Source organism: Gorilla gorilla, chromosome 11, assembly GCF_029281585.2.
Source record: "Gorilla gorilla gorilla isolate KB3781 chromosome 11, NHGRI_mGorGor1-v2.1_pri, whole genome shotgun sequence".
NCBI lineage: Eukaryota > Metazoa > Chordata > Mammalia > Primates > Hominidae > Gorilla > Gorilla gorilla.
The window spans coordinates 19,417,841-19,430,849 of NC_073235.2; the positions used below are offsets into that span (position 1 = coordinate 19,417,841).

At 40.1% G+C, this 13,009-nt stretch overlaps 1 protein-coding gene across 1 annotated transcript in view; it reads left to right on the forward strand.

Moving 5' to 3' along the window:
* LOC101148012 (5-hydroxytryptamine receptor 5B-like) overlaps nucleotides 1-3,573 on the forward strand; it is a 45,739-nt gene extending 42,166 nt beyond the window's left edge. Inside the window, 1 exon segment of the mRNA XM_004031663.5 lies at nucleotides 3,238-3,573. Within this exon segment, the coding sequence (XP_004031711.4) occupies nucleotides 3,238-3,573 (336 nt within the window).
* Nucleotides 3,574-13,009: the final 9,436 nt, after the last annotated feature.

Here is a 13,009-nt window from a genome sequence, read left to right on the forward strand (position 1 = left end):
TCCACCATGATCAAGTGGGTTTCATCCCTGGGATGCAAGGCTGGTTCAATATATGCAAATCAATAAATGTAATCCAGCATATAAACAGAACCAAAGACAAAAACCACATGATTATCTCAATAGATGCAGAAAAGGCCTTGGACAAAATTCAACAACCCTTCATGCTAAAAACTCTCAATAAATTAGGTATTGATGGGACGTATCTCAAAATAATAAGAGCTATCTGTGACAAACCCACAGCCAATATCACTGAATGGGCAAAAACTGGAAGCATTCCCTTTGAAAACTGGCACAAGACAGAGATGCCCTCTCTCACCGCTCCTATTCAACATAGTGTTGGCAGTTCTGGCCAGGGCAATTAGGCAGGAGAAGGAAATAAAGGGTATTCAATTAGGAAAAGAAGAAGTCAAATTGTCCCTGTTCGCAGATGACATGATTGTATATCTAGAAAACCCCATTGTCTCAGCCCAAAATCTCCTTAAGTGGGTAAGCAACTTCAGCAAAGTCTCAGGATACAAAATCAATGTACAAAAATGACAAGCATTTTTATACACCAATAACAGGCAAACAGAGAGCCAAATCATGAGTGAACTCCCATTCACAATTGCTTCAAAGAGAATAAAATACCTAGGAATCCACCTTACAAGGGACGTGAAGGACCTCTTCAAGGAGAACTACAAACCACTGCTCAATGAAATAAAAGAGGATACAAACAAATGGAACAACATTCCATGCTCATGGGTAGGAAGAATCAGTATCGTGAAAATGGCCATACTGCCCAAGGTAATTTGTAGATTCAATGCCATCCACATCAAGCTACCAATGACTTTCTTCACAGAATTGGAAAAATCTACTTTAAAGTTCATATGGAACCAAAAAAGAGCCCGCATCACCAAGTCAATCCTAAGCCAAAAGAACAAAGCTGGAGGCATCACGCTACCTGACTTCAAACTATGCTACAAGGCTACAGTAACCAAAACAGCATGGTACTGGTACCAAAACAGAGATATAGATCAATGGAACAGAACAGAGCCCTCAGAAATAATGCCACATATCTACAACTATCTGATCTTTGACAAACTTGAGAAAAATAAGCAATGGGGAAAGGATTCCCTATTTAATAAATGGTGCTGGGAAAACCGGCTAGCCATATGTAGAAAGCTGAAACTGGATCCCTTCGTTACACCTTATACAAAAATTAATTCAAGATGGATTAAAGATTTAAACGTTAGACCTAAAACCATAAAAATGCTAGAAGAAAACCTAGGCATTACCATTCAGGACATAGGCATGGGCAAGGACTTCATGTCTCAAACACCAAAAGCAATGGCAACAAAAGCCAAAATTGACAAATGGGATCTCATTAAACTAAAGAGTTTCTGCACAGCAAAAGAAACTACCATCAGAGCAAACAGGCAATCTACAAAATGGGAGAAAATTTTCGCAACGTACTCATCTGACAAGGGGCTAATATCCAGAATCTGCAATGAACTCAAACAAATTTACAAGAAAAAAACAAACAACCCCATCACAAAGTGTGCAAAGGACATGAACAGACACTTCTCAAAAGAAGACATTTATGCAGCCAAAAAACACATGAAAAAATGCTCACCATCACTGGCCATCAGAGAAATGTAAATCAAAACCACAATGAGATACCATCTCACACCAATTAGAATGGCAATCATTAAAAAGTCAGGAAACAACAGGTGCTGGAGAGGATGTGGAGAAATAAGAACACTTTTACACTGTTGGTGGGACTGTAAACTAGTTCAACCATTGTGGAAGTAAGTGTGGCGATTCTTCAGGGATCTAGAACTACAAATACCATTTGACCCAGCCATCCCGTTACTGGGTATATACCCAAAGGACTATAAATCATGCTGCTATAAAGACACATGCACACGTATGTTTATTGCGGCATTATTCACAATAGCAAAGACTTGGAACCAACCCAAATGTCCAACAATGATAGACTGGATTAAGAAAATGTGGCACATATACACCATGGAATACTATGCAGCCATAAAAAATGATGAGTTCATGTCCTTTGTAGGGACATGGATGAAACTGGAAACCATCATTCTCAGTAAACTATCGCAAGAACAAAAAACCAAACACGGCATATTCTCACTCATAGGTGGGAATTGAACAATGAGAACACATGGACACATGAAGGGGAACATCACACTCTGGGGACTGTTGTGGGGTGGGGGAAAGGATAGCATTAGGAGATATACCTAATGCTAAATGACGAGTTAATGGGTGCAGCACACCAGCATGGCACATGTATACATATGTAACTAACCTGCACATTGTGCACATGTACCCTAAAACTTAAAGTATAATTAAAAAAAAATTCCTTGCCTGATAATTCTCACATCATGGCCATCTATGACTCTGGTTTCTTGCTTGTTCAGTCTTTTCAAACTGTGTGTTTTGCCTTTTAGTGTGCTTTGTAATTTTTTGTTGAAAGGTAGGCATGATGCACTGGGTAAAAGGAACTGTGGTAGATGGGCCTTTAGTTAATATGGTGGTGAGGTATGGGAGAAGGGGAAGTGTTCTGTAGCCCTGTGATTAGGTCTCAGCTATTTTTTAGCCTGTGTGCCTGGACTGTAAACTTCACTAGTGCTTCTCAGTCCTACTTCCCCCTTAGGTGGGGCGGGATGGCTACAGGGACTGGAGGTGGATATTTCCCTTCCTCCAGGTAGATTGGGCTCTGATAAAAGCCCTCAGGTTAGGCTCTGGTAAGTTAATTCTCATGATAGTAAGCCATATTAAGAACAGAATGGTTTGGCATATTTCAAAATGGATTCTTTTCCCTTCCCCTTGCCAAAAGCACAAGGTGACTTTTCTCCAGTATTCACTGTGAGGACCTGATAGAGACCCTGGAGATAATAAAACATAAAAATGTACACCTCTACCCCCTTCCATGACTAAGTCTTCCTGGATTTTTTAACTGTCAGATTTTTCCACACTGAGCCTCCAGCAATTTGTCAATTAGAGCTTATGTTTTCTTACCCCAGCACTGCTTCCTGCAGAAGTTTCTGGTTGTGGGTTTTTGCTCTGGTAAGCTGTTATGCTCTATATTCACCTGACCATTTTTGGAGCAGCATTTAGCCCTGTGAGCTCACTTCTCTGACAAATCTAAGAGGAGTTGTTGTCTTTCTGGTTTGTTCAGCTTCTTCCTTGTTTTTCTGTTTTATTTTTTAATTCCATTATTTTCTTTGTTCCAAGGTAAAGGAAGCACCTGATGAGGCTGAAGTGGTGTTCACGGCACATTGCAAAGCAACGGTGTCCTTCCAGGTGAGCGGGGACTCCTGGCGGGAGCAGAAGGAGAGGCGAGCAGCCATGATGGTGGGAATTCTGATTGGCGTGTTTGTGCTGTGCTGGATCCCCTTCTTCCTGAGGGAACTCATCAGCCCACTCTGTGCCTGCAGCCTGCCCCCCATCTGGAAAAGCATATTTCTGTGTCTTGGCTACTCCAATTCTTTCTTCAACCCCCTGATTTACACAGCTTTTAACAAGAACTACAGCAATGCTTTCAAGAGCCTCTTTACTAAGCAGAGATGAACACAGGGGTTAGAGAGACATGGGTAGATTTTAAGGAGGAAGGAACTTAGGGGACTTTTTCATCAGTGATCTGAGATTCTTCCCTCCACAGCTGAGTGCTAATGCTGTACTGAGAGTTATACCATTGGGCCTGGACTGTAGAAGCAGCAGAGCCAAGGTTCTCAAGAAAGACAGCAAAGGTCTGGTAGATGTTGTAACTATGCCTTCTTCCCATGTGCATGGCAGACATTGCCAGTTGGTCATGGCTTGGCTCCCCACTGAGCAGGAACTTGGTCTCGGAATCCTTTCCAGGACAGCACTCTAGGCAGCTACTGTTGATTATTTAAAATTGATGTAAGACTTGAAGCTGATTTGTTTTTCCTTTGTCAATAGTTTATTCCTCAGAAGGGGGATTCTCTGCACAGGGCCCCAGTGATCTGTTTGGTGGCCCACTCAGGAGACTTTCTCCTTTGTGAAAGAGCCCTCTCTACATCTTTTATTCACCTTACTTAGCTTATCTTCCTCAGCCTCTTACGCTTCCCCAACAGGATAGTGTATCCCAATTTGTGAGAAGATGAGGATGCCTGAAGTTTTGTCTTAAAAAAAAGGTGTTCAGTGCAAACCATACCTACTGAATCAGGCTCTCAAAGAAGAGGTCTGGTAATCCATCTCTTCAGTTGTCTAGATGACTTTCTTTTCATCAGTGAGAGATATTTCTGGATATTCAGGTTGCTCTTTAGGCCAACTAAATTAGTATTTCTGGGAGGTGAAACCCCAGGCAACAGTGTTTTTTAAAGCTTGCCAGGCAATTCATTTCTAGGCTCAGAATCATTCTTATGGTATACACACACCTACATATGACACTGAGATGGGAAAAAATGATGCCTATTGTAGGATTCAAAACCAAAAACCCCTCACTCCCACCCAAAACTGCCATAGTGACTCATGGCCTTCCAGAAAATGTTAAATGTGGCCCAGATGTATAGGAATCCAAGGGATGGACTACATCATCTTGGCCACAGTCTACCTGATTTTGGAAGCAGAATAGCTGTCTATTGATTAGGCTTTTTAATTTGCAAAAAAGGGTCTGCTCCACCATTGTTTCATTTGATATCTGAGTTATATAGACATTCTTCACCCTTACACTAAAGAGTACCAGTATTTTAAGGTTTATTAGAGAATACAGGCCCACAGTTCCTTTTCCAAAGCCTTTGGGACCAGAGGTGTTTCAGAATCCAGAATTACTTTTTGGGTTTAAAAAGCCATATATAGTATGTAGACATGTATGGTATAGTCCGTAAGTTAGAAAACACCCCTGACTGGGTCTAGGATAGCAGCATGTAATCAGTAATTTGAGTATTTCTGCAGTAAGATGTATGAATATATACATTGTGAGAAAAGGACTAGAAATAGCCTCATATTAGTGCAGGTCATTTGAGCCAGATCAATTGTGTTGTAAAATGAGTTACACACACTTGTTTTCTCAACTCTTTGTATTTATGCAATTGTGGATCATGGACCAGTATAACCGCAAGCCATATAGAGTTCAGCCCTGATAGGTGCCAACCCTACTAAATGGAGGAATTCTGAAGAGAGTCTGGGAAGAATATATGGTCCAACCTTTCCATTGTTGCTAGAGATTGGACATCATGAAGGTAATTAGTATGGTACCCTGGATGGCCTTCTTGGAGTTGTGTTTTGGAATTCTGACCTTTTTCATTGGAAGATACAGGAAACATTCTTTATATATATATATATATATATATATATATATATATATATATATATACATACACACACACACACACACACACTTTAAGTTCTAGGGTACACGTGCACAACATGCAGGTTTGTTACATATGTATACATGTGCCATGTTGGTGTGCTGCACCCATTAAGTGTCACTTACATTGGGCATATCTCCTAATGCTTTCCCTCCCCCCTCCCCCCACCCCACAACAGGCCCTGGCGTGTGATGTTCCCCTTCTTGTGTCCAAGTGTTCTCATTGTTCAATTCCCACCTATGAATGAGAATATGTGGTGTTTGGTTTTTTGTCCTTGTAATAGTTTGCTGAGAATGATGGTTTCCACCTTCATCCATGTCCCTACAAAGGAAATGAACTCATCCTTTTTTATGTCTGCATAGTATTCCATGGCGTATATGTGCCACATTTTCTTAATCCAGTCTATCATTGTTGGACATTTGGCTTGGTTCCAAGTCTTTGCTATTGTGAATAGTGCTGCAATAAACATACGTGTGCATGTGTCTCTATAGCAGCCATGATTTATAATCCTTTGGGTATATACCCAGTAATGGGATGGCTGGGTCAAATGGTATTTCTAGTTCTAGATCCTTGAGGAGTCACCACACTGTCTTCCACAATGGTTGAACTAGTTTACAGGCCCACCAACAGTGTAAAAGTGTTCCTATTTCTCCATATCCTCTCCAGCACCTGTTGTTTCCTGACTTTTTAATGATTGCCATTCTAACTGGTGTGAGATGGTATCTCATTGTGGTTTTGATTTGCATTTCTCTGATGGCCAGTGATGATGAGCATTTTTTCATGTGTTTTTTGGCTGCATAAATGTCTTCTTTTGAGAAGTGTCTGTTCATGTCCTTTGCCCACTTTTTGATGGGGTTGCTTTTTTCTTGTAAATTTGTTTGAGTTCATTGTAGATTCTGGATTTTAGCCCTTTGTCAGATGAGTAGATTGCAAAAATTTTCTCCCATTCTTTAGGTTGTCTGTTCACTCTGATGGTAGTTTCTTTTGCTGTGCAGAAGCTCTTTAGTTTAATGAGATCCCATTTGTCAATTTTGGCTTTTGTTGCCATTGCTTTTGGTGTTTTAGACATGAAGTCCTTGCCCGTGCCTATGTCCTGAATGGTATTACCTAGGTTTTCTTCAAGGGATTTTATGGTTTTAGGTCTAACATTTAAGTCTTTAATCCATCTTGAATTAATATATTTATTTATTTATTTATTTTTGAGATGGAGTCTCACTCTGTTGCCCACGCTGGAGTGCAGTGGTGCGATCTTGGCTCACTGCAAGCTACGCCTTCCGGGTTCAAGCCATTCTCCTGCCTCAGCCTCCCAAGCAGCTGGGACTACAGGTGCCTGCCACCACGTCCGGCTAATTTTTTGTATTTTTACTAGAGGCAGCATTTCACCGTGTTAGCCAGGATGGTCTCAATCTCCTGACCTTGTGATCCGCTTGCCTCAGCCTCCCAAAGTGCTGGGATTAGAGGCGTGAACCACTGAGCCTGGACCTGAAATAATTTTTGTATAAGGTATAAGGAAGGGATCCAGTTTCAGCTTTCTACATATGGCTAGCCAGTTTTCCCAGCATCATTTATTAAATAGGGACTCCTTTCCCCATCTCTTGTTTTTGTCAGGTTTGTCAAAGATCAGATTGTTGTAGATGTGCGGTATTATTTCTGAGGGCTCTGTTCTGTTCCATTGGTCTGTATCTCTGTTTTGGTACCAGTACCATGCTGTTTTGGTTACTGTAGCCTTGTAGTATAGTTTGAAGTCAGGTAGCATGATGCCTCCAGCTTTGTTCTTTTAGCTTAGGATTGTCTTGGCAATGTGGGCTCTTTTTTGGTTCCATATGAACTTTAAAGTAGTTTTATCCAATTCTGTGAAGAAAGTCATTGGTAGCTTGATGGGGATGGCATTGAATCTATAAATTACCTTGGGCAGTATGGCCATTTTCACGATATTGATTCTTCCTACCCATGAGCATGGAATGTTGTTCCATTTGTTTGTAATCCTCTTTTATTTCATTGAGCAGTGGTTTGTAGTTCTCCTTGAAGAGGTCCTTCACGTCCCTTGTAAGTTGGATTCCTAGGTATTTTATTCTCTTTGAAGCAACTGTGAATGGGAGTTCACTCATGATTTGGCTCTCTGTTTGTCTGTTATTGGTGTATAAGAATGCTTGTGATTTTTGTACATTGATGTTGTATCCTGAGACTTTGCTGAAGTCGCTTACCAGCTTAAGGAGATTTTGGGCTGAGACAATGGGGTTTTCTAGATATACAATCATGTCGTCTGCAAACAGGGACAATTTGACTTCCTCTTTTCCTAATTGAATACCCTTTATTTCTTTCTCCTGCCTGATTGCCCTGGCCAGAACTTCCAACACTATGTTGGAGTGGTGAGAGAGGGCATCCCTGTCTTGTGCCAGTTTTCAAAGGGAATGCTTCCAGTTTTTGCCCATTTAGTATGATATTGGCTGTGAATTTGTCATAAATAACTCTCATTATTTTGAGATACGTCCCATCAATACCTAATTTATTGAGAGTTTTTAGCATGAAGGGCTGTTGAATTTTGTCAAAGGCCTTTTCTGCATCTATTGAGATAATCATGTGGTTTTTGTCTTTGGTTCTGTTTATTTGCTGGATTACATTTATTGATTTGTGTATATTGAACCAGCCTTGCATCCCAGGGATGAAGCCCACTTGATCATGCTGGATAAGCTTATTGATGTGCTGCTGGATTTGGTTTGCCAGAATTTTATTGAGGATTTTTGCATCGATGTTCATCAGGGATATTGGTCTAAAATTCTCTTTTTTTGTTGTGTCTCTGCCAGGCTTTGGTATCAGGATGATGCTGGCCTCATAAAATGAGTTAGGGAGGATTCCCTCTTTTTCTATCAGTTGGAATAGTTCTTATAAAACTCATCAGTGCATGTCGTATAAGGATGTAGTTAATTATCCTATTGCATTCTTTGTGAAGACATGTTTTCTTTTCATGATAATGAGGATTATTAATTGACTGTGTTTATATTTTCATTTTGATGAAGAAGAAGCACAGAACCAAATTGTTGGCTTAACTCTGGAATTTATATAAAACCCAGTAGCCTGCTTATTTGTGTATAATGTTTCCAGCCAGTCTATAATTCCAATTTTAGATTTCCCTATCCTAGTGTTTTATGTTCAGTTTATAGTTTACTGTTATTCTGCATGTTTCCTACAAGCCACCTCAAATCTCGTGAATTAAGGCAGGGAAGAAAGTAATAAGCAGGTGACTGACAACCTGTAGGAGGTGGAACAGGTAAGGTATGTAGTTACGAGTCAAATTATATATTCAGTCATCCATCATTGTTGTCTTTTAAGGGTCAGAGCTCAATCTTGGGTCTACTGAGGATTTTCCCTCATTGACTGAAAGATAATAGGGGGTATTAGTAATCTCCCCACCTCTCCCTTCATAAAATGCACATTCAGGAATAAATTTTAAAAGTAGTGTTTATTGAGCCCCCATCATGCACAGCTGTTGTACTGGGCTTTATATACAAATGATCACTTACTCCTGCATTCACTGTATAAGGTAAATATAGTCCTCACTTAACTATATTCTAAGAGGGTGAGTAGGCTGCCCATGGTCACATAGTGAGTACACAGCAGACAGGTATTTGGACTCAAGTCTGCCTGTTTCCAAACATGAGAAAGATGAAAGGAACCTAATAGAAACCTGATTAGACTCCATGTTTCAACTTTGGCTTGCATTTTGCAGCATGAGATCTGCATGAACCTTTGCAGACTACACGTGATATAGTGAATCCTCTTGCATGATTCTAGTTGGATTCCAGGAAGAAGGTTTCAAGGAGAGTCTGGGTATCGTTGGGTAGGCACCTATAGAATTTTTTGGTTTACTCTTGCTATTGGATAGTGTGCTTTTAATGTTTATTTGGCAGGGGTTTGACTTAACGTGCTCTCATTATGGAAGCATCTCAGGCAGAGGGAATCACATGTATGTTTAGATTTCCTTAAAAGAAAACTATTTGCTTGCTAAGTTGGTGGCAACTTCTGCTGGACATTTTAGGCTTCAAACTTTTCTTCAGTTAGTAAAGCCTTCTTCAAGTGCTCACAATAATTACAAAATGTTTAATTCCTGAAACGGATCAGTTGATGATTGACTTTATGCAAGGATGCACTTATGATTCCTTTTAATTCAGAGTATTCGGAATGGAATTCTACTGATATAAACACATCTGATTTCCAGTTAACATTCTAGGAACATCCTTGGTAAGTGTAATGTCTCTGTCCTGTCTCTATCTCCTTTGCCTATAGAACATCACTAAGATGGAGTTGGGAGGCTGTTAGAGGAATTCATCTCTTTCCTGTGTGGATTTATTTTCTAAGGTATCACAATTTAATTTCACAAAGTTCCAGGTCTGTAGGATGGATGTGGCTAATGGAAGAGTTTTATTAATTTGGTCATGTATAATGTATAAAGTATGCTACTTTTCTCCCTTTGAATATGCCCTCCATGTTTCTTTAGGCATGTCTGAGGGAATTTATTTTTTAATTTTTAAAACATTTTTTTTAATTTTTCTTTTTATTATTATACTTTTAAGTTTTAGGGTACATGTGCAAAATGTGCAGGTTAGTTACATATGTATACATGTGACATGCTGGTGTGCTGCACCCACTAACTCGTCATCTAGCATTAGGTGTATCTCCCAGTGCTATCCCTCCCCCCTCCCCCCACCCCACAACAGTTCCCAGAGTGTGATGTTCCCCTTCCTGTGTCCATGTGTTCTCATTGTTCAATTCCCATATATGAGTGAGAATATGCGGTGTTTGGTTTTTTGTTCTTGTGATAGTTTACTGAGAATGATGGTTTCCAGTTTCATCCATGTCCCTACAAAGGACATGAACTCATCATTTTTTATGGCTGCATAGTATTCCATGGTGTATATGTGCCACATTTTCTTAATCCAGTCTATCATTGTTGGACATTTGGGTTGGTTCCAAGTCTTTGCTATTGGGAATAATGCCACAACAAACATACATGTGCATGTGTCTTTATAGCAGCATGATTTATAGTCCTTTGGGTATATACCTAGTAATGGGATGGCTGGGTCAAATGGTATTTGTAGTTCTAGATCCCTAAGGAATTGCCACACTGACTTCCACAATGGTTGAACTAGTTTACAGTCCCACCAACTGTGTAAAAGTGTTCCTATTTCTCCACATCCTCTCCAGCACCTGTTGTTTCCTGACTTTTTAATGATTGCCATTCTAACTGGTGTGAGATGATATCTCGTTGTGGTTTTGATTTGCATTTCTCTGATGGCCAGTGATGGTGAACATTTTTTCATGTGTTTTTTGGCTGCATAAATGTCTTCTTTTGAGAAGTGTCTGTTCATGTCCTTCACCCACTTTGTGATGGGGTCGTTTGTTTTTTTCTTGTAAATTTGTTTGAGTTCATTGTAGATTCTGGATATTAGCCCTTTGTCAGATGAGTAGGTTGTGAAAATCTTCTCCCATTTTGTGGGTTGCCTGTTCACTCTGATGGTGGTTTCTTTTGCTGTGCAGAAGCTCTTTAGTTTAATGAGATCCCATTTGTCAATTTTGGCTTTTGTTGCCATTGCTTTTGGTGTTTTAGACATGAAGTCCTTGCCCATGCCTATGTCCTGAATGGTAATGCCTAGGTTTTTTTCTAGGGTTTTTATGGTTTTAGGTCTAACGCTTAAGTCTTTAATCCATCTTGAATTGATTTTTGTATAAGGTGTAATGAAGGGATCCAGTTTCAGCTTTCTACATATGGCTACCATTCCTTCTGAAACTATTCCAATCAATAGAAAAAGAGGAAATCCTCCCTAACTCATTTTATGAGGCCAGCATCATCCTGATACCAAAGCCAGGCAGAGACACAACCAAAAAAGAGAATTTTAGACCAATATCCTTGATGAACATTGATGCAAAAATCCTCAATAAAATACTGGCAAAACGAATCCAGCAGCACATCAAAAAGATTATCCACCATGATCAAGTGGGCTTCATCCCTGGGATGCAAGGCTGGTTCAATACACACAAATCAATAAATGTAATCCAGCATATAAACAGAACCAAAGGCAAAAACCACATGATTATCTCAAGAGATGCAAAAAAGGCCTTTGACAAAATTCAACAACCCTTCATGCTAAAAACTCTCAATAAATTAGGTATTGATGGGACATATCTCAAAATAATAAGAGCTATCTATGACAAACCCACAGTCAATATCATACTGAATGGGCAAAAACTGGAAGCATTCCCTTTGAAAACTGGCACAAGACAGAGATGCCCTTTCTCACCACTCCTATTCAACATAGTGTTGGAAGTTCTGGCCAGGGCAATTAGGCAGGAGAAGGAAATAAAGGGTATTCAATTAGGAAAAGAGGAAGTCAAATTGTCCCTCTTTGCAGATGACATGATTGTATATCTAGAAAACCCCACTGTCTCAGCCCAAAATCTCCTTAAGCTGATAAGCAACTTCAGCAAAGACTCAGGATACAAAATCAATGTGCAAAAATCACAAGCATTCTTATACACCAACAACAGACAGAGAGCCAAATCATGAGTGAACTCCCATTCACAGTTGCTTCAAAGAGAATAAATACCTAGGAATCCACCTTACAAGGGACATGAAGGACCTCTACAAGGAGAACTACAAACCACTGCTCAATGAAATAAAAGAGGATACAAACAAATGGAAGAACATTCCATGCTCATGGGTAGGAAGAATCAATATCGTGAAAATGGCCATACTGCCCAAGGTAATTTATAGATTCAATGCCATCCCCATCAAGCTACCAATGACTTTCTTCACAGAATTGGATAAAACTACTTTAAAGTTCATATGGAACCAAAAAAGAGCCCACATTGCCAAGACAATCCTAAGCTAAAAGAACAAAGCTGGAGGCATCATGCTACCTGACTTCAAACTATACTACAAGGCTACAGTAACCAAAACAGCATGGTACTGGTACCAAAACAGAGATATAGATCAATGGAACAGAATAGAGCCCTCAGAAATAACACCGCCTATCTACAACCATCTGATCTTTGACAAACCTGAGAAAAACAAGCAATGGGGAAAGGATTCCCTATTTAATAAATGGTGCTGGGAAAACTGGCTAGCCATATGTAGAAAGTTAAAATATTTTTTGTATAGGGACAGGATCTTCCTATGTTGCCCAGGCTGGTCTCTTGAACCCCTGGCCTCAAGCAATCCTCCCACTTTAGCTTCCCAAACTGCTGGAAGTATAGGCATGAGCTACCATGCCTGGTCTTGTCTGAGGGACTGTGGATTCTTATCATGATGGCTGTGCTCTGTGAGTGTCTATTCCACATTTAGGTCCCATCCCCAGAGGCTGCTCTTCTGGCCTCTCACCTGAGTGGTGTTGAGAGGTATCTTTTCAACTCCAGGTCACAACCTATCATGAAACCAATTTGGTAGTTGGCTCAATCAGTGACATTCTCAATAGTCATGTGCAATTACTACGAAGTCTCTGTGGCATATAGCAAGTCTTTATTTGTTGCTTATATGCCTGAGTTGGCTGGGATTTCACTGATCTAGGCAGGGCTCATCTAGGCTTGGCTTCAAGCTTCAGGTTGCGTCTAGGCCTGCTCTGTTTGTCCTTCATCCTGTCCTTGGGCTAACAGGGTACGTTCTTCTCAAGAGAGAAGGG